Genomic DNA, 27,113 nt, shown 5'->3' with positions numbered 1-27,113 from the left:
TTTAGCTTATTTATTTATTTGAGAGAGAGAGAGAGAGAAGGGGAGGGGCAGAAAGAGAGAGGGAGAGAGAGATAGGGAGAGAGAGAATCCCAAGCAGGTTCTACACTGTTGGCACAGAGCCCCCATGTGGGGCTTGAACTCACAAACTGCGAGATCATGACCTAATTGGAAATCATGAGGCAGGTGCTTAACCGACTGAGCCACCCAGGCGTCCCTGAAGGGTCTTGAAGTGTACTAAGGAATGGATGGCCCAGAGTCTGGACTTGGTGAATGTGAAGAGCTGAAAGGTATCAGGGGGAGGCGTTCAACCTAGCAGCTAGACATGTGGGTTTTGCTCTTGAAGGCAAGGTGGGGATATGACTTCTGAGAAGAGCTTGTGAGAGTGAGAGGCAAAAATGGGGGCGGGATGCTTCCCAGGTAGGGAAGGAGAGCAGAAGACCTGGCAGAGGCCTGAGGGGGAAGGGAAGCGTGGGAGTGAATAAAGGAGATGAGGCAGCAGAGAAAGTCAGAGGACTTCTGAGAGAGGAGTGCAAGACAGGAATTGGGAGGCAGAGAAGTTAGAAAAGAACCAGACTCAGAAAGTGGGGCCTGACGGGTACTGGAGACCCTGCTGTGGAAAATTTGGGAAGAGTCCTTGGGAGGCGTTGAAGCCGAGGTGCTCCTTCTTCTCCATGCACGGCAGCCTCCCGAAGCTTCCTAAGATCCAGAACCCTGACGTGCCCTCTCCCTGCAGACCAGGTAATTCTGACATAGGTGCCTCCCTCCCCAACCCTCCCCCACCCAGAACACACTTCGAGTGGCTGGCTGTTAAAGAACGAAAAGTATCTTATTTTGTTCACAAGGACGCTAGGTGAGTGGAGTTAGGAGGGGAGCTGCAGAGCTGTGGAAAGGCTCTGGGGGTTCAGGGAGCTGTGGGGTTTCTGGGTGAAGAGCGAGAAGCCAGAGGAGGGGGCAGAAGTTGCACAGGTGGGAGGAGGGGCGCACAGGAGCGGGTGTGGACCCACAGGAGGCTGGGCCAGTGTGCTTCCCTGGAACGGGAGGGGGAGGGTGGAAGGCACTGGTCCCAAGCGAGAGAAGTCTGGAGGTTCATGGTGAGTAGCGTCTATTTTCTCAGTAAAAGAGAAGCTGAGGTTGCCTGCTGAGAATAGACTAGGGCTTAGAAGACCTGAGAAGGTTTGAAAGAGGCCCAGTGGGTGCTTTATAGGAAGTCAGTGAGGACAAAGGCTCATGTGAACGCTGGCGGCTGCAGGGGATTCTTCCTGAATAAAACAGACCTGATGCCTATTCTGGGGAGATTTCCATTTCTTCTCCCTCCTCTGAGAAGTATCTGCCTGTTAACACCTGACTGCTTCATTCCTTGGTTAAGATTTCTTTTAAAAGAATTTTAAAAACTTCTTCTGTCAATAAATTACCCTTGTCATCCCTCTGAGATTGCCCAGACTCCCTCCACTGCTCTCTGCCTTCTTTTATATATATCTTCATCTCCTGCGCGATCTTCCCTTCATTCCCTGCTTCTCTCTCGCTCTCTTTTTTTCTATTTTGTTTTTACAATACTCTCAATCATTTTCCGGTCGCCTCTCTCCCTGCGCCCCCCCACCCTTGCCAGGACTCCGATTCCCTCATCCGTCTCCTCCTTGCTGGAAGCTCAGGTTTTCGGTGCCTGCTCACTCCTTCCACACCCTCATTTTGGTTCTGCAAGCAGGTTTTATAAGCGGGACCCGCTATGTAATTTTGGGGTCCAGTGCAAAATGGAAATGCAGGCTTCTTTGTTAGAAAACGATGAAGGATTTCAAGAAGTGGAGCCTCGGACCAAGCGGGGGGCCTTTCCGAGCCTGGTCCTTGCCCTTGGAGCCAGCTCTGTTTGCAACGTTTGTTGCTTTAATTTACTGTGTATTCGCCATTGTCTGAGCACCTCCAATTTCTCATGCGTCTCTAATTGCTCTTTTAACTTGCTTGATGGTGCCCCTCATAGTCAATATGCTTACAAAAACCAAGTGAGACACTCTATTTTAACTGTACCTCTGTCACACCACCTTCTTTGCTTATCTGGAAGAGTGACATGACACTCCCTTCTGAGTCTGGCTGCCTATGGAAATTGATGCTTGATCTCAGAACCCCTCAGAGTCATGCTGGAGGTTAAGATGGTAATGAGGAGGTGCCCCTCCCCCCCAATGAAGGAAACCTTGCAGGGGAGGTAGGTAACCTTACCCCAGCAATTGCACTCCCCAAATCGCCCTTGTACTATGCATTTCTCAGTGAGTGGCTTCTCGGAGTAAATGTTCAATATGTAACGACAGGTAGTAGTATTTCCTCACCCAACTTCGGCGAATGGCCAAGATGCTGTCATGGTGCAGATGGACCATTCCAGGTTAGTAAGCTTCCTTCCAGACTTGAGGGCTCCCCCCGCTTCCCCTAAAGGCCCGCAGACCCGCCTGGCCGCCACCCACCGCTGGTAGGTAGCCCACGTCCCACATCTCTCCGGCCCACCGCCCACCGCCCACCCAAGGGCCCATCTACTTACTTGTTGGTCTGTCTCTGGTGCTGGATGACCATGTTTTTCTCATGGATTGTCTCCAGTAGGGCCGTTGCCAGAGATTTCAGATCAGAGATGGACTGTGGAGTCGCTGGGAGACTGCACCCGTGATCCTCAGATAACAGATCCTGAACTAGGGAGGATTAAGGTTTACAACTCAGTCTTCAGTCCTTCTGGAACTCTGGAATGCAAACCAATGTCCATTCTTCCTGGATAACAAAGCTGGGATAGGTTCCCAGGCTCTAAATGCTATGACGCTGTATTGAAGAATCCACATCAAGTGTCGAAAGTAAAACAAGATAAAATTCAGCATGAGGGGTAAACAGAAAGGAGGCAGTTCTCATGGACTTTTACCAACAATTTTTTTAAAAGGATAATAATTATCTTTTGTGTTTGTCCAGCCCTTTCAAAACACTTTCACACTAACTCATCTGAGGCTGAAAATTAATAACAAAAAAAACCAACCCTCACCTGGTAAGTATTACGTATTTCCGTTTCGCAGACAGGGATGCAAGGTGCTAATGGGTTAAAAATATTAGCTAAAGGTCACACAGCCATGCAAATGGCAATGAGTCTGGTCCTGAGCTCCTCACTTTGTGACAAAGTTTCCTGTGATGTGGTATGCCTGGTGGGTGGCAAGATCATATAGGGCATTATTTAAAATACAAAATATATTTTGTGTATGCATGTTTTTAGGAACTAAGAGTTACCACAAAAGAGGCACCACTTGTACTTGCCTACCAGACAGAAAGAAGTAAATCTCACTGCCTACCTTTGAACATCATTCCCTATATGCTTATATGGAGATACACAAATTCATACATTTTTCTTTGAAAATGGGAAAAAGCTCTTCTTTTTGCACTTACCCCTATTCCTCATCATTAATATTTTTTAAAACATAAAATAGAGTGGCTTCCTGGTGGCCCTTATGTAAAATATAGAATAACTTATTTAATTACTGCTGGACATTTATGTTATTTCCTGTTTTTTCATTAAAAGTAACATAGGAAGAGCTTTCTTCAAGCAATAACTTTTTCATACATCTGTATGACGTCTTTACATTGTTTATTACTGCTCAAAGGGGATGAGGTCAAGGTTTCTCGATATAGGTTGCCAAAGCCTTTCTAGATAAAGGCTGTGCCAGGTTTACCAGTTGGCCGTGGCTGGCGTTGCCCGCATCAGTGACAAGGCTGGCTCTCGCCGTTCAAAGATGTTTGGTTGTCAAGGCTATCCAGGGCCAAACTCACATGGCTACTTCATATTTCTGTGGAGTACTGTGGTTTTCTGCTTAAAAACAATTCTACGGTATCCTTTTTTTTAGTTGAGTGGAAAAGCAGAAGTTGCTTGGACAAGTGCCTTGGTTATTAGGTGGGTTGGAGATTCAGCACTTTTTTTTTTGTCCCAGCCACTGTAGCTCTGATTAAGACTGCCACCTGATCGTTGTTGGTCTGCACAGCCGACAGCCCAAAAGTGGGCCAGTCGAGCGTGTTCAACCCGAGGCTTACGCTGAGAACTGAATTCCCAAATATTAAGTGTCAGAAGCAAGCTCTCTGCTATTTATTCCCCCGGACTGTTCCTGGAAGATCATTATTTTTCATCAGAATCGACAAGGAGGAGGAACAAAATTGCAATCAATAAACACTTCTTGGAGAAAGGCACATGTTCCATGATAAAAATGATTTCGACAGCTATGAGACTTTTCTGTTCTGGTCACAGAGGCCAGGAAAAGGAGAGACTCGACGAGGCTGGAAAATGTACTCAGTGATGCTAAACTGGTGATGAGAGGAGGGAAAGGATTCTTGAAAGAAGAGCACCGTGTAGGGGACAGATGCAAATAGGGTCCCGTCATTAGAAAAGCGTCTAATGTAGAGGTTCTCAAAGCAGGGTCCTGGGACCGGCATCAGCATCACCTGGGAACACTTAAGAAATGCACATTCTCTGCCTGCCCCCCTCCCCCAACCCCAGACCCACTGAATCGAAATCTCCGTGTGTGGAGGGGACAGTAATCTGTGTTCTCACAAGCCTTCCAGGCAATGCTGATGCAGATGGAGGTGTGCGAAGGCTGTTTTAAGAACCACTCGGTTCCCAATCCACACACTGAGATGTGGACCCGCGGCGCCGGCACCGGATGGTCAGAAGAGGTCGAACCCTACCTTGCTTTGCAGACAAGACTCCGGTCAGCGCACTGCTGCTAGATTTACTCTGGCCTTTTGAGTTTTTCCGTCTCTCGAGAGCATTCTAAAGCAGCATGAGAAGAAAATACAGATCTCTATCAAAAAAGCCAAAGAATAGAAAAATACCTCCTTAGAGTAGATGCATCCTCGCATTCTTATGGCACGTAAGAAGAATGCTTGGCAAACTCCAGAGGCTGACCCAACTTTAAAATTCTGAGTCTCTGCTGAAGAGTTATGAAATGTATGGATCTGGTAAAGAGGTTTTTTTTTTTAAAGTTGGTGCCCTGCAGAATGATAGCAACTACCTTCTCCTATATATAAAGGCACTCCATGCATATTTGCTAAATTAAACCAAATCTGAAACAAGAATTCCATCTAATGTGTGAAGTCACTAGTTATGGAAACCCCTTCTGAATAGACATGAGATGGAGAACAGGTTTACTTCCACATAGCAATGCCAAAAGATCATCATTAGTATTTGCAAGACTTCCATGGCTGGGCTGGAAGAAGGCATGACCAGTGAATGATATCTGTCACGGACACAAGCCTAGGAGGTGTCAATGTGCACCAGAGTGCCATTCCTACCATAGACCCTTACATTAAAATCGATATGCACTGTCTAGCCAATGCTTAGCACATAGAAGAACCGAATAAAGGCTGTTAAATGAATGCATACACACATTTTTTAAATGTATGTATTAATTATACAACATTCAGAACTGTATTCTTCTTTGGCTCCATGTGTATATATAGACTGACGTAAAGGGTCCCCCTCACCCCCCAGAATGGAAAAGGAAGAACAGGGTAGAGACTTCTGAGGAAAACAGCTAACGTCAAAAGCCAGGAAAACGAGAAGGTTCTCCCAAGCATCTAGACTGCTGTAAAACTTCACCCTCAGGAAGAGAAATCAATCTATTTTCAAAGCAGAGAAGCCCAGGAGATGTTTCTAATTATAACGCTCACAACGAACATCTGCAGAAATAGATATTATCAAACTAATGGTGCCGGAATTAGTCTAAACAACAGTGGGAGAATTTAAACATTTGGTCCTTTGAGTGTGACGTGAACATTCTCTCTCAGATTGTGATTTCCCAATCTCTGTTTCGTTCTCGCTCGGAAACCATTTTGTTAGGGATGATTATGAGACAAACAGCGTCTGATGGCAGAATATTGCATAGAAAAGCTGGAAAAGAAAGCTAATTCTATGTGGACCGAGGCTGTAAAGTGGCCCTGTCCAGATTCGGGTGGTCTCTGCATGCCCTGTCCAGGTTAACAGCAACAGAAGGGACTCTTGCAAAAGCCATTTCTGTCATGTTTGTCGTTCGGGGTATAATTCTTCCTGGTTACCTCCGTTAAAGCTCTTACTCTATCCGGAAGGACAGGCAAGTACTCAAACGTCTTTGGCACATAAAAGGGAATTAAAGTAGAACGGCATTTAGATGCACGATAGTGAATCATCACTACTGTCATGATGACTTTCTACCTTGTACTTGGCAATGTTTGATTTCAGGAGGTTGACCTCTTCATGAAGCTGCTTTAGTCTCTCTTGAAGGTACCTAGAAAAGAAAACATCCAACTAGGGAGTGTTTGGGGACAAGATAAAAAAAAAAATAAACTCAAGTAGGAGAGGGGGAAGAAAAAAAAGAAAAGGACACATCCCAAGAGCCATCTTTTACATATAATGCCTTCTCACCACCAAAAGGAGGAGAAAAATGCATCTCTGTGACCTCTTCTTAAATGGATGCGATCAAGGTCAAATATGCCCAAATCACAGAAACCCCACTTCAGAACAGCCTTCTGCAGAGATCCCCTAAGGGATATCAACACAGTTTCCACATAATTCTCATTAAGATGATTCCACTGGGAAGACAGGCAGAAAGAGGCGACACCAGACATAACATTGTTAGACACACACACACACACACACACACACACACACATACACACACACACTGAAATTTGCCTCGGGGAAAAAGAAACAGCTATGGGAATTTCTTGATTTATTTTCTTATTCGTTTCCCCCTCCTGGATAGAAATACCAAGCAGCTTTTGCTGGCTCCCTACCCTTCTTGCCCACTGCAGAGTGGGGAGGTTAGGGGGAGAGAGAGAAGAGAGAGAAAGGGGTATGTCAGTATATATATAGTCAGTATATATATATAGGTGTGTGGTGCTTCCTTTCTGACTTTTAGAACTCATACATGACATTAATATCACCACTGAGACTTTCCTTCCATTGAAAGGCAACTCCCTCAAACGTCAACAAGGCTCAGATGGCCCCAGAGGGCATGCGTGGGTGCGGCCACCTGCCTGTTCTCCATGCAGAGGGCATCCACGTCAATGATGCGGTTCTCATGTCCGCCCAGGATATGGTTTAGCTCCTGGTTGAGCCTCTCCACTTTGTCCTGGTAGGAAGACCGCTCCTCTTTAATGTCCTGAAGCTCATCCACCGAGGCCTGCAGATCATGCTCCAGAGACTCAATCTGAAACCAAGGAAGGGTCCTTACTTCAGACGGTCTTCAGATGTCATTTTAAGGCTGGAGATGGAGCCTTCTGCTTGGCTGACTTTTACAGAGCATATTCCTGCCACCCACATGCTACTAAACTGCAAGCACCCCACGGGGTAAGAGCTTAAGGGAAGGGAGAGATTTCCTGCCAGACACTCATTATATCTAAGTCAGGATGGGTGCAGCAAGCTGGGAGCAGCACCCATCCCCTCCCAAGGGCAGCCTGCCCCCAAGCCAGAGGCTCAAGGCGGGCGGATCCAGACGCTGAGAACCGCAGCTGGGTCTTCCACACGCATACTTCTTCAAGCTTCTCGAGACCCAGAAATCTAGTTCTGTTCTTCAAAACCAATGAGCAAAAAAAGAAAGGAAGTCAAGGCTCTCTTCCTCGTTCCCTAACTAGGGCTCTGTAACCATTGAGATTCTACCTGAAAAGCATCGCTCAGCATTTCAGGAAACTTGCAAACTAAGGCCAGGTTGTCACATTTTGTTCCTTCCCTGTCTATCCTGAGCTGGGGGGAGGGGGAGGATGTTTCTTGTGTTCAGGACACTGGTATCCAAGGTGGGAGGGCACATGTGCAGGAAGCCAGGACCCCGAGAAGTGGCCCGGGAACTCGCAGAGCACAGAGGAAGTTAAGCATCCATTACACCCTCCTTCTGCCTCTAACTAGCATCCCAGGCATGTCACCCTCTCTGAGAAACAGGGGGCAGAGTCCAACGGTACAGATGCATCCCCCACTCTCAACATATGTCAGCACTAGCCTGCTCCTTAGCTCTCTCCAGCTGCTGAACCAAGTCTTCACGCTCGTGAGCTGCAAAGTGCCGCACGCCGATTTCTTCATCTCCGAGCCTCTGTTTGGCAATTGTCATTCTCAAGAGCTGCATTTTCCATTAGTAGGAAAAGAAAGAGAGAGAGTGAGAGAATGAGAATGAATAGGTGTGTATGTGTGTTAAAATGAATACATCCAAACAAATACCCAAGCATATTAGGCAGAAAGTTTTAGAACGTAAGACTCTTCAAGAAATACTAAGGAAAGGTGCAAGACAAAGAAATTTCTTGACAGTATCATGAATTTAACAAAATTAAATATAATATGTATTGTATTTTGTACACACACGCATGTGCATGCATACACAGTATAAGTCTAACAGAGCACAGTCCTGGGCATTTGAAGGTGGACGTCTTTTGTAGCACTGCCACAGTGAGGAAAACCCCCTGGGTCGGAGATCAAAGATTAAAAAATGGTAACACAAGGTTAGGAAGTGTCTGGTAAGTCGGGCATGCTCCCACACTCTGAACACTGAGCCTACATCATCAAGGGCCTTAAGAAGGCTCCCACTGATGACCCAGTAGCCCTGCTTCTGAAAACCTGGGCTAACAACAATCGCACACAGGCAACATGCTCTAGGAAAAAAAAAAGAAAGAGAAAGTAGCTGGCACAGTCCTTCACAGAAAGAGCTAAAAAACGGGAAACAGAGTTTAACAAGAGTAGAATGGCTAGCAAACTGTGGTGCAATCCATCAGTGGGCTAGTTTGCAGCTGTCTGAAACAAGGGTGATGAACTGTGTAATAACACAGAACATGCTTATGATCGCATGCCATGCGGGGAACAAAAAGCAGAAGACTAACTTCCATTTGCGGCATAATTGAAATGATACTAACAACCCACGCACAAAAGAAAAAATGACCAAATACACCAAAATTTTTCAATGTGTATGTGTAGGTAATGGTGAGGCTGTGTACGTTCTCTGTTCGGGTCTCTGTTTTCTAACTTTTCAAATAAGCACGCACACCTTTCCCAACAGACTTTTCTTTACCTGCTCTAAAATCCCTAGAGATAAAATTCCAGTCTTCAAAATGTCATCTTCCAAAGGATCCCTAGGGAACCTAGAGTGGCCCCAGCCTCTGGAGACTAGCTCCACGTGCAGCCACAAACCTTCCGGGAAAGCCACAATGGGAACGGTGATCCCAGGATGATCTGATGGTGCCAGAACACCCTTTAGGTACCTGTCTCAGTGCCAAACACATTGCTATTAGAGTGAGTTTTTCAAGTTATGGCCCTGCTTCCTGATGCTTCTTCTGAAAGGCTAGTAAGCCCGGTCGCCCCACCTCCTAGTGGGTTGTGCGTGGGTGGCCTTCATCAATGGATGAGATACTGGAGACAGGTTTGTACAACCCAGCCATCAGGGGCTGCTTGGGGCATGCTCTTCCTTGTTCCCGCATGGATCTTAAGGGCATCGCTGCTGGTGAAGAAATGGATGTTTGAGTCCCTAAAGGGTTTGGGGGCAAGGTGAGAGATAGAAAGGTAAAAGCCAAGGTAGAGTATTAACAAGATTGAAACAAGATACACTAGCAGTAAAGTTGAAAGTAATGATGCCCAAAGAAAAGCAAAGAGCATTTTCTTTTTTTTTTTTAATGTTTTATTTATTTTTGAGAGAGAGAGAGAGAGACAGAAAGAGAGAGAGCACAAGCAGGGGAAGAGCAGAGAGAGAGAGGGAGACAGAGAATCCAAAGCAGGCTCTGCACTGTCAGTGAGAAGCCCAGCATGGGTCTTGAACCCACAAATCATGAAATCATGACCTGAGTCAAAGTTGGGTGCTGAACCCACTGAGCCGCCCAGGTGCCCTGCAAAGAATATTTTCAAGTGACATCTATTTTGGGTCCTTATTTGAAAACCACTCAATTGAATGTGACAGATATTTATTGTGCACCTACTACGAGCTAAAGCATCACCAATACAGAGCAATGTTCCAGGCAGTTTGTACAGAGAGCTGGCAGAGGACGTATGGCCCTTAGGTATCCAGATGGCTGTACTTAATGGAATCTGCTTCCAGTGGATCCTCATTCCTTGAGGATTCTGCATTTGTGAATTTGCCTACTGCAAATTTATTTGTAATCTCAAAATCAACATGCACGGTGCTTTCGCATCATGGGCAGACATGTGCAGATGAGAACAGAGTTGCAGAAAACGTGACTCATCCAACAGGCGCATTCCCAGTTGCGGAAGAACAAGGCAACTCATATTCCCTTCTTATTTCAGTTCTCGTACGGCGAACAAATAGCCCTTTCATGGTCTATTTAGTGCCGTGACTGTTCATCCCTTCGTGGGTTTTGTTGGTGTTTTGCTATTTAAGATGCATAGTGCTGAAGGGCTGTCTAGCATTCTTATGCACCAAAAGGCTGTGAGGTGCCTTGCGGAGACTATGTGTCAAGCATGAGTTACATCCAGGCGACAGGCCCGGAGTACAATGTTAAAGAATCAAGACTATACATTAGATAAGGTGGCTTCAAACAGAATCACACAGAAAACAAAGTTACGTGTTAATTGATAAAAAAATATTGTGGTCAGAGGCTCAAAGGAACATAGTCTTGTGTCTCCCCTAGGAGCGATGCTTCAGTATTTGCAAATTCACTGTTCGTGGAGAATTTAGAGAGCAGAACGACAGCAGATAATGAGAATCGCCAGTATTAGGGGAAGCAGGAGTTTCCGGCAGAATCGGTTACCTCAGCTGAAAGCTGACATGTGAAACCACGGCATAACTCCCCGCCTCAAACGTCAGGAACCCCAGGTGGGCATACAGAAAGACAAACAGCGAACCAAATGGGAAACATTTCTCAGAGCAAAGAGTCTCGGGGCAAGAAGGCTTGTGCCTTTTTTGGCCCCAGGCAACAGGCGGCCTTTGACCCGGCTTTGAACGCAGGGCACTTCTCTTGATATGTGAAAAGCCAGACTGACAGCCTGAACTTTAAGTAATAAAACACTACGGTGGTTTTCCACTCGCAGGACGCTTCACTGAACACCTAATTTAGAATCACACAATTATGTTTGCTTAATGCCAATTAATTATTAAGCATGTTTATTGAGGTCTGACAGCCGTATAAGAGAGTCATCTTTTATACGCTGGATGCCTGTTAAGCTTCAATAAATATGCTAACAATCATTTGGTGTTTAATATGCATACAATATTGTCTATTAAATGGCAGGGCTAGACTGGTTGAAACATTTGTTTTTTTTAAAAGTGAGGTCCAAACTGTTACCAGCTGGATCCTTAGCTGGTCTGAAACTCAAGTGCTATGGGGTCCGAGGAGGGGGCTGCGATAGGGATGCCGAGGGAAGAATTCTCCCGTCTTCCAGGGTGCTAGCCTCGCAGGCTCTGGAGCCTGACTTGGTTGGGGTCTGAGTCCTGGCTTCACAGTCTGCTAGCTGTGCAACCGGGCACATGCCGCAACTTCCCTGGGCTGCAGTATCTTGCACCGAAACAACACAAGAGTAATAGTATAGCTTTCTTGGAGGGTTGCTATAAGCATGCAGTGAGAAGGAATGGAATTGCTTTAAGTAAGCACTTCACTTAGAGGCTCAAACACCCGTCCTTGGCGAAAAGAGAAGGGGAAGAAAAAAAGAGGAGGAAGACAGGATGAGAGAGAAATAATTTTTTTTTTTAAGCTGGGGGACTACCCACCTCTTGCTTTCAATGTCTGGGACAGAGGTGGCGGGGGAGTGGCTGATAATACATTCAGGTACAGTCGCATTGTTCCTATGAATACATAACACCCTTTGGGAACATAAATGCCATGTGCCCTGAACTTGATGGACAATTTCAGGGACCAGCAGGGGGTGCTGTGGCTAGACACAAGTTGTTGCCACTCGCATGCTGACTTCGGAATCTAATCCTAAGAGAGAATGGGATTTCTCTGTGATGCTTAGCACAGCCCCCGGAACATCAGAAGTGTGCAAGAAGTGTTAGCTGCTATTACGATTATTGTTACGAGGGTCATCTTTGTCATCCTCCAGGTGAGTTTCCCCCCACACACTCATCGGCTGGGGAAGTCCAATCTTTCCCCAAAGCTGGAGGAAGCAGGGCTCCGGAGCCAATCTTATCTGTACACGGCAGGCAATGATGCTGATTTCCCACTTTGGAAATGGCTATTTTGTTGCAACTGCTCAGGGCACTTAACTCCCCCAAACCCATGGCCAGCCTCCCTGAGCCAGTCCCTGAAGTGGATCGCAGCCCTGCGAGGCACATGCCTGCCACCAAAAGATGTATATTCATTTGCTGATTTAGATGGAAATAAACATTTATGAATGAATTATGGGTGTGAGTCGTCAGCTTGTGGATGAGGGGCAGCTGCAGCAGGGATGTGGCTGGGGGACATGGCCACAAAACCATGCGGCAAAATGACTCGTGGGTGCCCTTCCCCCACTCTGCCCACTGAGTCCGATTCCTCCGCCAGCCAAGGGCCCCTTCAGACTCTGGTCGTCCTTCCCCCCGTAGGAATGACTCACTCCTTTCTGCGATCTCTTCTCAGGCTTCGGCCTTCATGGCCCTTTAAATCCTCTCCTCGCCTGGTTTTCACTTGGCCCGAATCCATTTTTCCCAAAAGACAGGAAGAGGTAGCCAGAAGGAGGCATGGCTGCTGTTTCCTGGGTGTCACCTGTGTTCAGATCCTGATGCTGCTAATCCTCATCATACATCCTTAGCAAGTCACCCAACCTTTGCTGGGCCCCAGGGGACATCTGTTTTTTATTTTTATTTTTTTTTTTTGAAATGGGGATTGTCTCAGGCATCCAGGTTGCTGTAACAAACCACCATAGACTGGTGGCGTATGAACAACATTTATTTCTTGTGGTTCTAGAGACCACGAGTCCTGGATCAAGGTGGAGGCAGGCTTGGTGTCTGTTTCCTGGTTCACAGATGGCCATCTTCTTGCTGTGTCCTCACATGGTGGTGGAGATGACAGAGCTGTGGGGGCCTCTTTTATAAGGACACTGATTCCGGTCACGAGGGGTGTCTCAAAAGCCATCCCATTGGGGGTTAGAATCTCAACATATACATTTGGGATGGGGGGGGACACAAATATTCAGTCTATAACATCCCATCCCTGACCCCTTAAAATTCATGTTCTTCTCACTTATATAGTATATTGATTCCATCCCAACAGCCCCCAAAGTCTTAACTCATTCAGCCATGAACTCTAAAGCCCAACGCCGCAATGAAATGGCATCTAAGTCAGATGCGGGTGAGACCCTAGGTATGATGTGACATGAGGCAGACTCCTCCAGCTGTGAGCCCAGGAAACCAGACAAGCTATGTGCTTCCAGATACAAAGGAGGGACAGGCACAGGATAGATGTTTCCATTCCAAAAGGGGGAAATAGGAAAGAAGAAAGGGGTGGCAGGTCCCAGGTGACCCAACAGAGCAAACAACATTAAAGATTAAGGCTCAAGGATAATTCTCTCTAGCTTGATGCTTTGCCTTTGGACCCACTGGGATGGCAACCTCACCCCCGTGATGCATTGACTTGGCAGGACTGCCCCACAGTGTCTGTCTGCTGGCCCTGTAGTTCTGGGAGGCCCCATCTTCTATCCACAGGTGTAGGCTGCTATGACTTCCGGGCCCCTGAACACCAGGCAGACTTGGTGACCTCTGATTTGCCTTCATGGGCATTCTTCCATTGTCGTGGAGAACGGCATCTGGTTTCTGCCCGAGACGGCCGATCAGGACTAAGCACCTTATCAAATGGTCACCTGGCCACACGCTTGGTTGTCTCTCTCCCTCTCTCTCTCTCTCTCTCTCTCTGTCTTTGGTAATACAGATAGCCTGAGGACTGTCCAAATCTTGTAAGTTCCGGTTCCTTTTTGCTTAACAATTTCGTCTTCAAATCATTTCTCTCTTCTTGTATTTTATAAGCAATCAGGAGAAACCAAGCCATGTCCCTAATACTTTGCTTACAGATCTCAGCTAACTATCGAATTTCATTGCTCACAAGTTCTACCTTCCATAAAACAACGGATTCGAACACCATTCAGCCAAGTTCTTGGCTACTTCATAACAAAGAAGGCCCTCCCCCCAGTTTCCAGTATGTTTCCCGTGGCCTTTATTGTCTACAGGTCCACCAACATTCTGCCCAGGATTCCTTCGGTATTTGCCAAGAAGACGTAGGCTTTCTCTGCAGCTCTCCCCTTTTCTTCCTGAGCTCTCACCAGAATCGCCCTTGGTCGTCCATTTGCAGCAACATAGGCTCTATGTAGCATTCACCTTCATCACCTTCAAACTCTCCCAGCCCTGCCCACTACACAGCTCCAAATTCACTTCCACATTTCTAGGTCTTTGTCATAGCAACATCCTACTTCTTGGTACCAATTCCTGCCTTGGTCTGTTCGCGCTGCTATAACAGATGCCACGGTCTGGGTGGCCTGTGAACAACAAGAATGCATTTCTCATAGTTATGGAGGCCAGGAAGTCCAAGCTCAAGGCATGAGGGGATTTAGTTTCTGGTGGGAGCCTGCTTCCTCATTCACAGACGACCATCCTCTTCCTGTGTCTGCACGAGGCAAAAAGAGCTCTCTGGGGCTTTTATGAGGGCATTAATCCCATCCATGAGTGCTGTCATGACCTGATCACCCCCCAAAGGCCCCACCCCCAGAGACGGTCACACTGAGGGTTAGGTTTCAATATACGAATTTGGGTAGGGGGGCACCTTCAATTTATAATAACGATAAAAGCCATTTTGTAGATAGGACGGCTCCATATGTCTGCCCATCCTGCGCACTGCACAATGCCAACTCTGGGTGGGGGGCGGTCTATCCCCACAATGTGAAGATATAATGCAATGATCACAGCTGATGTAACTCTCCAAATTGTTTCAAGAGTACAATCCCCAGTCCCAGCTGGGATGGTTACAGTTCTTAGGTAGTGACCCTCTGTTTGCCCGGGTTACTGGGAGGGTCAGATGAAAGAACGGCTCACAGGAAGTAAATGCTGGCCCTCCCTCACCCCCAGCTCTCATGATTGCGGCAAATAACACACCTAGGGAGAGGTCAGAGCCAAAAGGTATTTATTAAACATTCATCTGGCATGGTGCTGTGCAGGGCGACCTAGTAAACAAGGCCCTGCCTGTCTTTACTTTTCCTGTTGATTTTCTCCATAGCTCTCCACCTGCCCCCTGACCTTTTGAAATACCCTCGATAAAACTGGACATAATCTCTTAAAAAGGCTCCAGTAGGCAACTCTTTTATGTATTACCAGAGCCCAAATTCCTAGATCTGTATGACAATCCAGTTCTAGCTTTAAACAAAAGACTCTGTCACTTAAAAAAAATACAGTTTTCGCTGTCTTCCTTCCAAGGTTATGTATATCAGTGTCTCCCACCCAACCAGCACCCAAGTTCAGTACCCATCAATGTGCTAGAAACTTTCCTCACACATCATACCTTCCGTGGCTTTTCACTGCACTGGAATAGACACTGACCTTTTTAGTTGGGCTGATGAGGCACAACATGAGGACCTGAGCCGCTCTGATCTACCTCCTGACTCTGTCTCTAGCCACGTGCCTTTGCGCTGCTCTCTAGCCTGGCTGGCTTCCTTTCAATGCCTCAAACACACAGGGCTGGGCCTGCCTCCAGGCCTTTGCACATCCTCTTGGTCTGTACAAAACCCACTTCTTTAACCTCTTTCAGGTCTCAGGTCAAATGTCATCCCCTCTGGGAAGTCGTCCATGAATACCACTGCTGGAGCCCTTCACCCCTACATGGCTCTTCCTCACACCTCCCTGCCCCACTGTCTTTATCGTACTTAACCAGAAATTATCTCGCACCTTCCATACTGTCAGCTCCACCCCAGCGGGAACCTCCCTTATCACACGCACTGGAATACCCAGCATCCCATGGTGGTGTCTGGCTAACCGTGGGGTTCCTTGAATACTTCTTCAACACAGGAAGCCTCTCATTCAATGCCTCTCACAACTCCAGGAGACAGACACTGTTGCATCCTCTAAGGAGACATTCCCCCACCAGAGAGGCTGATGCAGGCTGTGAAGCTGAGGTCCCTGCCCAGAGTCCATGCTCAGTTTGGTGGGCCACAGAGTCCCCTCTCCAAAGATTTTAGTCTCCTACTAAGACTTAGAGCAAACACACGAGCAGCTCTTCCCAGCCTCGGTGCTTACACACATGCACCCAGTTAACTCCAACAGGCCCCCGGGGAGGTACTGTGATGTCCCCATCTTCAAATGAGGTGAAGGGGCCTGCCCACACTGCCAGCCTTGTAAATGGCAGGCCCGGGAGGTCAAGCCTGGCTGGCAGCCCAGGGTTCTGGAGTTTATGCGGCGCTGGCTCTCTCCACGACAACTACGGCAGCCACTGCACAGCATTCCCCCAACGGAGCCTGTTTCATGTCAAGTGTTTCTATGACTTTTCATACTTAATTCTCATAAGAGGTGCAATGGTCTCCCCACCATGACTCTATCATCCCAAGCTTGTTCCTTCCTCAGGGTTCTGCACCTCCTCCCTCGGCTACTTGACCACCTCCCACCACACGCCCTTCAGGTTTCTGGGCAAAGGGCATGTGGACAGATACGCCTCCCCCCTGCCCCACCTGATATAAACAGTGTCCCCCTTCTGCCCTGGCTGCATTCCATAGCAGATTCCCCTGACATCTCATTCCATATTTCATCAAATATAAAACACTATCAACTTTTAAGACCCACCATGATGTGCCTCTAAAAAGAATTAAAACTGTCAGTCGTAACAACACGATACCACTGAGTGTACATCAGAGATGTTCAAATGTGAAAAACTGCATCTCAGAATCTGTGAAATACAATATATTTTTTTATTTGGTTACTGTTCATCTCTCCCTACTAGAATGGAAGGCCCATGAAAGCAGGGAATCCCTATTTGCTGCCCTATCTATAGAGCTTATAGTTGGGTCCTCAGTAACGATGTGTTGAAATGACTCGACCTGAGCCATCCACTGTAAGCTCAGTATTACTAGTAGCTCCACTGTACAGATGAGAATAACTGTGACACAGAGAAGTCAAGTGACTGGCCCAAAATCACACAGTTAGGAAGCCCCTGAATTACCTTCAGACAGTTCTGCACACATTAACCTTGGAGCCCCCATCTTTATAGGGTCCCACAAGGCAGTTTTAAGGCTGCTTCAATTTCTTTGTAGTTTAGTGTAGTTTGGATACAGTGGGCTGGAAAATGAGACATCTCTCAGAACCAGCCATCTACTAAAAAGTAACTACAAATGCACAGTCTATGGGATGACTGTTCAAAACCACTGGTCTCACGGGCCCCCCAAGCTACACGCTCATATACGGCAGCAGGGGCTCAAATACAGTCTCTGGGACCAAATGTGTCTAATTCATCTGGCAGCAAAACATGAGGGAACCCTGAACATGGGGGAATCAGCTGCTTGCTGAACTGAGCGTTGCCTATGGTGCACAATCAAGATCCCAGTTACAGCAAGATATGCTGGGGCTGAAGCAGGTGAAGGGCTCTTATTACTCATTTTAATTCTTTGTAATTAATTTCTATAATGTCCCAAGGCAAGAGCTTTTCATTAGCATGCTCTCTTCGTTTGGGTTTCTACGGACTAGGACATCTCTCTGGCCCTCTGAAGCTTAAAGAGGAACAGGTGACGAAGGGCTCTCTGATTCCGTTACAAACAGCCACAGATGAGCACTCGTTTGTTGTTGTTGTTGTTGTTTTAAAACAAAGTATACTTTAATTAGTCACCTGCATGCTCATTGGTCTGTCTTTATTGGCTCGTGGCTTTGCCTTAATTGGTTTGCTCTCCGAATCCATCCAAAATTCCCCACGTCAATAGAGGTATGTTCACAGAAGGGCTCTATCTTTTTATGGTGCCAACACCAGATAAAACAGAGGTGCTTAAAGGCCGTCAGCTGGTGTAACATAAAGCTCATTATTAAGGGCAAAACTTCGTGTCTATGCAATATACAAACAGCTACATTTAAAGCGGCCGCCGGGGGCCCAGGAAACGCGGATGCGGGACACAGCTGGGCGCAGCTGTCCACCTGCACCTCCTTGCCTGTGCACACTCGCACTGCGTTACTGCTCTTCTGCATCCGAGTGTCATCTCTGTAAAATGAAGAAAAATAAGAAAACCAAGTCCTCACCGGAACCTGACTTCCTCTTCCTGGCATATTCTGTCAGGTGTTTACTCTACAAGGAGCACAAAAACCCCAAGGAAGCTTCTAGGAGCTCTGCACCTGCTTGGTGCTGGCCAAGTCTGGGGTGGCCGCAAGGAGGGCTGAGTTTTGGGGATCCACCTTCCAGATGCCATGCTCCTTACCACGGATTCTGTCTCTACCGGGAGGCATGTACCCAGTGCACTGGAAACAGCTGATCAACAGAAAGGAAGACCTTGAGCTTCCTGGTAGAAAACTTGCACAAAAAACTGTAAGCCTATCTGGCCCTGGGTCATGCTAAACTACCAGCAACACTTACCTTTCTTGGAACATTTACTGGGTGCCGCCCCCTTTACAAACACTGGGTATCGCACCTGCACGCAGGCACACACGTTAAATCTCACTGCCCTGCTTTCTTTTCTTCCCAGCACTAACCACTGTCTGATGGTCTTGTGTATTTTATTTCTTACTGTATGTCTCCCCAACTAGAATATAATCTCTACAAGAATGGGTACTTTGTCTTTTTCATTCCTTGATGTACCCACGGCTGCTGGAACATTAAGCAGGACGTAGCAATTCTCCAATCATGCACTGATGAATAAAAGATAGAACCTAACAACAGTTCTATGAGAGGTATGATTACTCCCATTTTCCAGATGAGGCAACTGAGGCCAGGAGAGAAAACCGACTTGCTTGAGGCTATAAAAACAAAAACCGGCAGAGCCAGAGAATAAATCTGGGCCTCATAATTTCCAAAGTTGGACCCCTTGGACTGAATTTCTTGACACCACTTGACAGTGGCGAGGCTGGAGCTGGCCTTTCTGGGAGTGCCAATCTTTCCCACTGCCAGCTCAGTGCCTTCACTTTGGTGGCCTCGTTATTTGTCCTGGAAATCGGCAAAGCACTATCAGGCAGGCTTCCTCTCTTAGAGAGCTGGTCTACCAGCTCTCCGATCCAAATGTGCTCTGCTAGTTTTGCTGACTGCCTCTTACTAATCCTTAAATTCTCAGAGAACCCCTTCTTCCTCCTGGTCCCCTCTCTCTGAATCTACTCTTTTCTTAATGTCTAGAAGAGGGGCAGGCAGACTTCTGAGGCGAGAAAGAAAGCTATGGTTCTCTCAGCAGGCTGCTTTTTTAGACGGGGGGCCCCAGCATTGTCTGGGTTTTTCCTCATCAGGAGACAAACTGACACACTGGGAGCCGAGGGCAATCCACCACCCATGAAAAGCTTTTCCCACGGTGATCTGTGGAAGTGTGAGGCCTCCCTTCCCCACGTGTCTCCTCTTTCCTCATTAACCTTTCAGAACTAGAATTATCAGGGAAATGGAGGGTGTCTGCTAGGTTTCCCTTTTCACACCTCTCTTCAAGCTTGGATGAGGGGTTTGCATCTATCTAGGAGCCCTGAGAAATTCTTGGGCACAGTTCAGAGAGACGGCAGGTGGTATTTGATCATGGGACCCCCACCCTCTCACAAACCCCCCCACCCTCTCAGCCCCATGGGAGGGCTAAGCTGCTTATAAGCCAGGGTAGCAACAAATCTTTCAAGAGGCTGTTTGAAAATGCTTTATGGCACATAGGGTTACAAGGCTCTAGCTGAACAAATGGAAAAATTAGTCTACCTTAAAATACCCAAGGCAAGTAATTTCCTATCACCTTGTTTCCCAAATGTACTTAACATCTAGAATCTGAGCTTCCCAAAATATGGATAAGGGTCATCAGTTAAAATGGCAACTTGGAGATAAAAATTCTCTACTTTAACAGTCGCTCATAAAATGATGCCATGGGCCCTTCTGTTTGGAATAGGGTTGGGGGAGGAGTCAGGAGTCCAACGGCAGTTACTATGTGTTCTTGATTTTAACGGGCAAGAGCCAGCCTCTGAGCAGGATTCTCACCCTGAGCCCACCATGGCTCAGCCTCAGACCCTCTGCTCTCTCCACAAGGGCTTCCCAAGGTCTCGTACCTGGGGTTTGGTTTGGTGTTGCTTTTACGCGGATGAGACGGTTTGCTTTTCTCCAAGTGTCTAAACTACTTCCCACCCCACAGAGTTACTGATGACAACCAGGGCTTGTTTTCTCAGTCTGCATATTTTCTTGTATTCTTTTTCCTTTTCGTCTTCCTTTTCCTCTTTCTTGAACCTTTCTGCTCTTCTTTTCGTTCCCCTCATTCATTTTATTCATTCACTCATTCATTTATTCCACTCCATTCCTTCAATAAAGATTTATTAAATAATGTTTATGTATCAGGAACTAAGAGCACTAATTCTTAGCACTACTGCAGTATACCAGTCAGGAACTGAGCCTGCAAAGAGCTTACTTACCCTTGGGGGTGAGGGTGCCACACAAGAATAAGCAGAAAGGAAAAAGCAGAGCACTGCAGGATGCACAGGACCTGCCCCTAAGAGTCAAAGAAGGCTACATTTGACCTAAGACCTAAAAGATGAGCATGAGTTTGCAAGGGAAGTAAAACGGAAGAGCATCCCAGACAGAGCAAAAAGCAGGTGTGAAGGCCCTGAGGCACAAGGCAGTATAGCTCAACAAAGGGACGGAAATTAGTGCTGCTGAGCTGAAGCACGGGGTGACTAGTGGCAAGAGATGTGGCTGGGGAAATCAGTAGGGGCCAAATACTGGAGGGCCTAGACCGCCATGGCAAGAAGGTTTGACTGGATTTGGAAGGCAATAGAAAGCTTGGAGCAGCTAGTGACATAATGAATTAAAAACAAAAACAAAACAAAACCAAGAACAAATGGTTAACCCATTCTTCACCCCACACCTAAAAACAGGGGCCTCTGACTTTCCCAAGATGCCTGGTGTCATTATCGAATGAGTAATCTGGCCTTAATGTTGACGACTGGGGGTGGGGGTGGGGGGAAGGTGGCTATGACTCACAGGGATCTGAAAATAAATCAGCCCTATAACTTTAGATGCAAATGAGAATAAATGGAGTCTCTGGGGCTCACTGCAGTTGGTCTTTTTTGGAGGCAGAGAGGCTAGATACTGAGATGGGGGTCTGCTGAACATTATAACATCTTTCCCGGACCTTTTGGCAGGTGGATTACTTCAGAGGCCATGAATATGAGTCACTAAACTCCAAACCTTGGGCAAGAAAGCAAAGTTTGATGAATGTGTCCAGCTACCGGAATAAAGGCCCAGAGCACAAACAAATCACGAAGTTCAGATTGTGCCAATGCAGAAGGGGCACCGGTCCTGTGCTCAGTGTTGCACACGCATGCACATACACATGCTGAGCCCTGCACACACTCACACGTGCACACATACACACTCACACACACACAGGCCCTCCCTTTCCTTGAAATACCGGCTGCAAACATAAACCCTTAAAATACCACGTGTCTAAAAGGTGACAGAATTAAAAGTGACCAAAAGATAAATAGAAGTATATTTAGGAAAGTTGGGGGAGGGGTTGGGTAATGTAAGGGGGTGGAAAGAAATAAAATAAGACAAAAAATCAATCAAGAAGGACTACGAATCCAAAAATCACATCTTCAAAATGTTTTAGTATTCTGTGGGTTTATGATGTCTCCAAAAGTCCTGTAGTATTCTTATGGGTTTAAAGGAAACGATTAAACACATCTCACTTTATTCTCTAGAAAACCTTGTCCTGCTGTTACCACTTGAGGAAGTGACTAAGAAGGTCTGGCCTTTAATTATGGACCAAACACCTAGGTTACAGAACTTAAATCCTTTTAATGGTGAATAAAACCACACTAGAGGCCTGATTAGCCTGTCCAGCGTTAATTAGAACCCTTCCTTAGGCATTCTCTCCCACCCCCAATTTCATGACCCAGAATAGTAAAACCTAATTTTTCAAATATATGTTAAATCCAAGAAGTTTCAGAAAAAGAAAAACTTAAAGGCAGATTAAGTGGAGAAGAGGCTACAGAGGAAGACTTCCTACTTGGCCCTCAGACTGAGCCTCTCAAACCAGCAGTAACATAAAACCCTCTCTGTTTTGTTATGAAGAATTCTCCGGAGGGGTGCCTGGGTGCCTCAGTCAGTTAAGCATCCGACTTTGGCTCAGGTCATAATCTCATGGTTCATGAGTTTGAGCCCCATATTGGGCTCTGCACTGATAGATAGAGCCTGCCTGAGATTCTCTCACACTCTCTCTGTCCCTGTCCTGCTAGCTCCGTCTCTCTCTCTTTCTCTCTCCCTCTCAAAATAAATAAATAAACCAAAAAAAAAAGAAAGAAAGAAAAGAAAACTCTGGATAACCCAGACACTTCATGCTTTTTTTAACAAGCCAGCATCTTTCAAAATGGTGTCTTCCAATAACCAACAACTCCCAGAAACAGTGAATGCCACCACCATGTGTCAAGGAAATTTGGTAATATTTCAAAGACATTTCCCAAGAAAGGACCTCCTCCCTGCCACACAGTTTTCTTGAGTGAAACTCCAGTGGCCATCTCTATCAGGAAAGCTGCCTCTGGCAAGGAGTTGAAAATCAAGCTATTGTGGCAAAACAGAAAATTATTTGTGGGCTGGGAGGGGGGACAGAATTAAACTTCAATAGTTTCTCTTCCTTTCTCTCCATTGTACTTTTGTTCATAGCTTCAGCTGGGAGAGAGAGTGCAGACATTCAGTTTGGAGTTTATGAGTTCATATTTTATAATTAACGTTGCCAACAGGGGAGTTTGATTAATACCACGCAGTGGATTTTGAGCAATGTTCCATACAAATTGCCAAATTTAGCAATAAAATAAATTGGTTATGTGAACATAATTAGTAGGATGACTACTTAAAATTCAAAACTGAATGTGAATAATTCCAAATCATCTGAGCCACAAATCCATTATTTGTGTAGAAGGGGGAAAGTATAGCGTTTGGGGTTTTATTTTGCCCTCAACTGCAATGTTATTCACCACCAAGCTGAACATAATGAAACTTCCATAATGGGTCGTGGCAATATTTTACAGCAACCCAGAAGCACGCACGTACGCGTGCGCGCACACACAAAGGCAATGTAATAAAGATAAGAAATGCTAAACTGTGAATTTTCATTGCAAATGTAAAAATCTGTAACAAATTTTTCAGCAAATGCTGCATTACATTTTTCTGATGTGCTCTACATAAACCTCTAGTGCACGATTACACGGCACAGCTTTTTCCTGTTAAATATTCACGGTACCTTATTGTCACCCTGGACTTCTGCAAGCCTTTGCTGAAGTTCTTTAATTTCTTCTCCCAGATGTTTATTTCGGTCCTGAGAATCTCTCAGTAGCTGTGCAAGATTAGCCTGGAAATATCAACATATCATGAAATACGTTCAGAAACACAGGACTAGATCAACGTGGGCCTCGGTGAGCCTCACCGAGGCTGGCGTCCGGGACCAACATAGCCACACAAAGCCCATTAGGGTACATGCACACGCGAATGCAGCGAGTGTACAAATCACACCGCTACAGCTGCATGGAAGGAAATGAAGTTGGCTGTGAACCTTGGCATGGGGACATGCTTTGTCCCAGAAGGGCTTCACAGACAAATAACAGAGGAGTCAATCATATTCGACTTTTTAGAGGACAATTTTAAGAGCTCTTGCACGAAAAATCTTGCAATGGCCACAGAGGTCAGTTCTAAAAGTTGAGCCAACGATACAGGAAAAGCTTCATTTCCTTATTTAGGTAGTTTTCTTCCCCTTCAAATAGAACTTCATGAGATTTTCTTTGCTACCTCAATGTCTAGGATTTCAGTCACGAAATGAGGCAGCCAGACAGGAGACGAGGGGTGAGCAACCACTTCAGAAAGTGGGGTCCAGAGGTCACCCACCAGCATCCTAGGCTGGTTTTCTCACCTCCTTATTCTCCTCTTCTACTCCCATAGTACCAGCTTCGGGATGTCACCCCTTCCCTAGGATGTGTCTCCAGCACGGACTCAGATCCTTTTGGCCCATGTGGATGGCTCTCTACTCACCAGCTTCTCCCTCTCAAGCCAGCCTCACCTCATGCCATCACTGCCCTCTTTCCCGGAGCACGTGAGCACCACTTACCCCTTTCACAGGGGGCCCGAACCTGGAGGTAATGTCACGTGGCTGCTTGTTCTACAGCACTGTATGTACTTGGCTGGTTGCGACTTGCTGTGATTCTCGCCTTGCTTATAGTGTCCTTACCTAACCTCAGCAAGAAGATCTCAAGCTGTGGGAAGACAGAGATTTGGTTCTCTACTTCCTCAGCATCCAGGAAGGGCTTGTGTTCCAGCAAATGTTTTAAAGACTCATGATGAGTAAATGAAGGAAGGAAGGAAAGAAGCAAGCAAGGAGAACATGACTCCTGGAAGGGAATCATTCAGCAATGGTCGTACAGGGGATTTGAAAGATTATCTAGAAAATTCCTTTCATGTTACCCAGAGGCATTAGGGGACTGGTATAACTTCAGTGGCCAAATCTCCAAAAAGCTCAGTGCTAATACTTTTGAGGGGCCCCTGGCTCGCTCAGTTAGTACATGCGACTCTTGATCTCAGGGTTGTGAGTTCAAGACCCACACTGGGTGTGAAGCCTACTTAAAAAAGAAAGAAAGAGGGGTTGGGGAAGAGAAAGAGAAAAAGAAAGAGAGAGAGAGAGAAGGAAGGGAAGGGAAGGGAAACAGGAAAGGAAGGAAAGAAGGAAAGAGAAAGAAAGAAAGAAAGAAAGAAAGAAAGAAAGAAAGAAAGAAAGAGAGAGAGAGAAAGAAAGAAAGAGAGAGAGAGAGAGAAGGAAGGGAGGGAGGAAGGAAGGAAGGAAGGTTGGTTTATAAAAATGCTAATACTTTTGAGAATACTCAATTATGTCAGGTACTTTAGAAAAAAGGAATGAACGTGAGAGAATATGAAGATTAATCCTTGGCTTGGCTCACCCCTGTCTGCCCTCTAGCTCATCTCCCATGTCCCATCTGTTGGGGGATCAGGTTGTCTCTACCCTCAGGGTCTCCCCCACTCCAGCTCCCCGCCAAGCTCCCCTCCTCGCTGTTCCCCAAGCATATCAGGCCTGCTCCCATCCCTGCATTGTTGCTCTGTACTCTCTGATGAGAATGCTCTCCCTCCAGAACACCACTTGGCTCCTCCCTCTCTCACCTTCTTCAGGCCTTTGTTCAAAAGCCGCCTAGACCAGTGATCTAACACTGCAATCTGCTCACCTCCACCCTGATCTCCCAAGCCCCTCCCCCTACACTATTTTTTTTCATTCATAGCCCACGCCACTTTTTAACACACCATGTAATTTATTTCATGGATTATTGCCGACTACTTATTTCCTGCCTCCTTCTCTCTACAAAAATAGAAGTTCCACAGACACTTCTCCAAAGAGGACATCCAGATGGCCAAAGACACATGAAATAATGCTCAACGTCACTCATCATCAGGGAAATACAAACCAAAACCACACTGAGATACCACCTCATGCCGGTCAGAGTGGCTAAAATGAACAAATCAGGAGACTTATAGATGCTGGCAAAGATGTGGAGAAACGGGCACCCTCCTACACTGTTGATGGGAATGTAAACTGGTGCAGTCCCTCTGGAAAACAGTGTGGAGGTTCCTCAAAAAATTAACAGTAGAACTCCCCTATGACCCAGCAACAGCACTGCTAGGAATTTACCAAGGGATACAGGAGTGCTGATGCACAGTGGCACATGTACCCCAATGTTCATAGCAGCACTCTCAACAATAGCCAAATCATGGAAAGAGCCTAAATGTCCATCAACTGATGAATGGATCAAGAAAGATGTGGTTTATCTATATGATGGAATACTACATGGCAATGAGAAAGAATGAAATCTGGCCATTTGTAGAAACATGGATGGAACTCGAGGGCGTTATGCTGAGTGAAGTAAGTCAGGCAGAGGACAGATACCATATGTTTTCACTCATATGTGGAGAAGGAGAAACTTAACAGAGGAGCATAGGGGAGGGGAAAGGGAAAAAACAGTTAAGAAGGGGGAGGGAGGCAAACCATGAAAGTCTCTTGAATACGGAGAACATAGTGAGGGTTGATGGGGGTGGGGGGAGGGGAAAATGGATGATGGGCATGGAGGATGGCACTTGTTAGGATGAGCATTGGGTGTTATATGGAAACCAACTTTTTCAATAAACTATAAAAATTTTAAAAAAATCAATGAAGGACAAGGAACCTGGTTCTCTGGGTGGATCTACCCCCAAGCACCTAGTAGGTGTGCTCCATAAATATTTTCTAAATGAGAGACAGTAGGCTGAGTCTGGAGGTTGTGGTCTCGGCCTAGGGTGCAGTCTAGAATAACAACAATACGTACCAACACTGAAGCCAGTGCTAAGCACAGAGTCCCATGTGAAAACTGGACTCGTCCCCACTGGCTGGATCTAACCAAGCCCCATGTCACTCCACAATGTGGTCTAATTTTCAACCACATGTGTGCAAAGTTCATATTTTATAATTGCATTCTGATTTTCCCAGATTTCCATTCTTACCAGGAAAATTAATTCCCATATTATAGGTAAAAAGGCAAAAAGACAAGAGGTACTATGACCAACGGACTACTTTTGGAAATTTGTGGAAATCAGACAGATTAAGTTGGATCCCAGTTCTGCCACTTACCCGGCTGAGTGGCCCTGGGTGAGTTCCTCAGCCTCGAGTCTCCTGTCTGTAAATGCAGCTGACCTGACGCATAGGAGCACATGTACCCCAATGTTCATAGCAGCACTCTCCACAATAGCTAAAACATGGAAAGAGCCTAAGCCATCAACGGACGAATGGATCAAGAAGATGTGGTTTATCTATACCATGGAATACTACATGGCAATGAGAAAGAATGAAATCTGGCCATGCGTAGCAACATGGATGGACCTTGAGGGTGTTATGCTGAGCGAAATAAGTCAGGCAGAGAAGGACAAATATCACATGTTTGCACGTATAAGAGGATTAGGAGGAACTTAACTGAGGACCATGGGGGAGAAGGGGGGAAATGGTGGGGGAGAGGGAGGGAGGCAAACCATGAGAGACTCTTGAATGCTGA

At 46.3% G+C, this 27,113-nt stretch overlaps 1 protein-coding gene across 3 annotated transcripts in view; it reads right to left on the bottom strand.

The window, feature by feature from the left end:
- CCDC149 (coiled-coil domain containing 149) overlaps positions 1-27,113 on the bottom strand; it is an 84,594-nt gene that overhangs the window by 24,875 nt on the left and 32,606 nt on the right. For 2 of the 3 annotated variants that reach the window (XM_077776578.1, XM_077776580.1), the window contains exons 4-9: positions 23,285-23,392; positions 7,971-8,087; positions 7,015-7,187; positions 6,191-6,263; positions 4,687-4,771; positions 2,522-2,666 (exon numbers count right to left, since the gene is read on the bottom strand). In XM_077776578.1, the coding sequence (XP_077632704.1) occupies positions 2,522-2,666; positions 4,687-4,771; positions 6,191-6,263; positions 7,015-7,187; positions 7,971-8,087; positions 23,285-23,392 (701 nt within the window). The remainder of the gene's footprint in view (positions 1-2,521; positions 2,667-4,686; positions 4,772-6,190; positions 6,264-7,014; positions 7,188-7,970; positions 8,088-23,284; positions 23,393-27,113) is intronic. The other variant, XM_077776577.1, reaches the window with a different exon arrangement.

The sequence above is a fragment of the Crocuta crocuta genome, unplaced genomic scaffold (genome assembly GCF_008692635.1).
Source record: "Crocuta crocuta isolate KB4526 unplaced genomic scaffold, BGI_CrCroc_1.0 scaffold57, whole genome shotgun sequence".
In the NCBI taxonomy this organism is placed as follows: Eukaryota; Metazoa; Chordata; class Mammalia; order Carnivora; family Hyaenidae; genus Crocuta; species Crocuta crocuta.
Note: the sequence above shows the minus strand (reverse complement) of the source record. Positions and strands in the feature narration are given on the sequence as shown.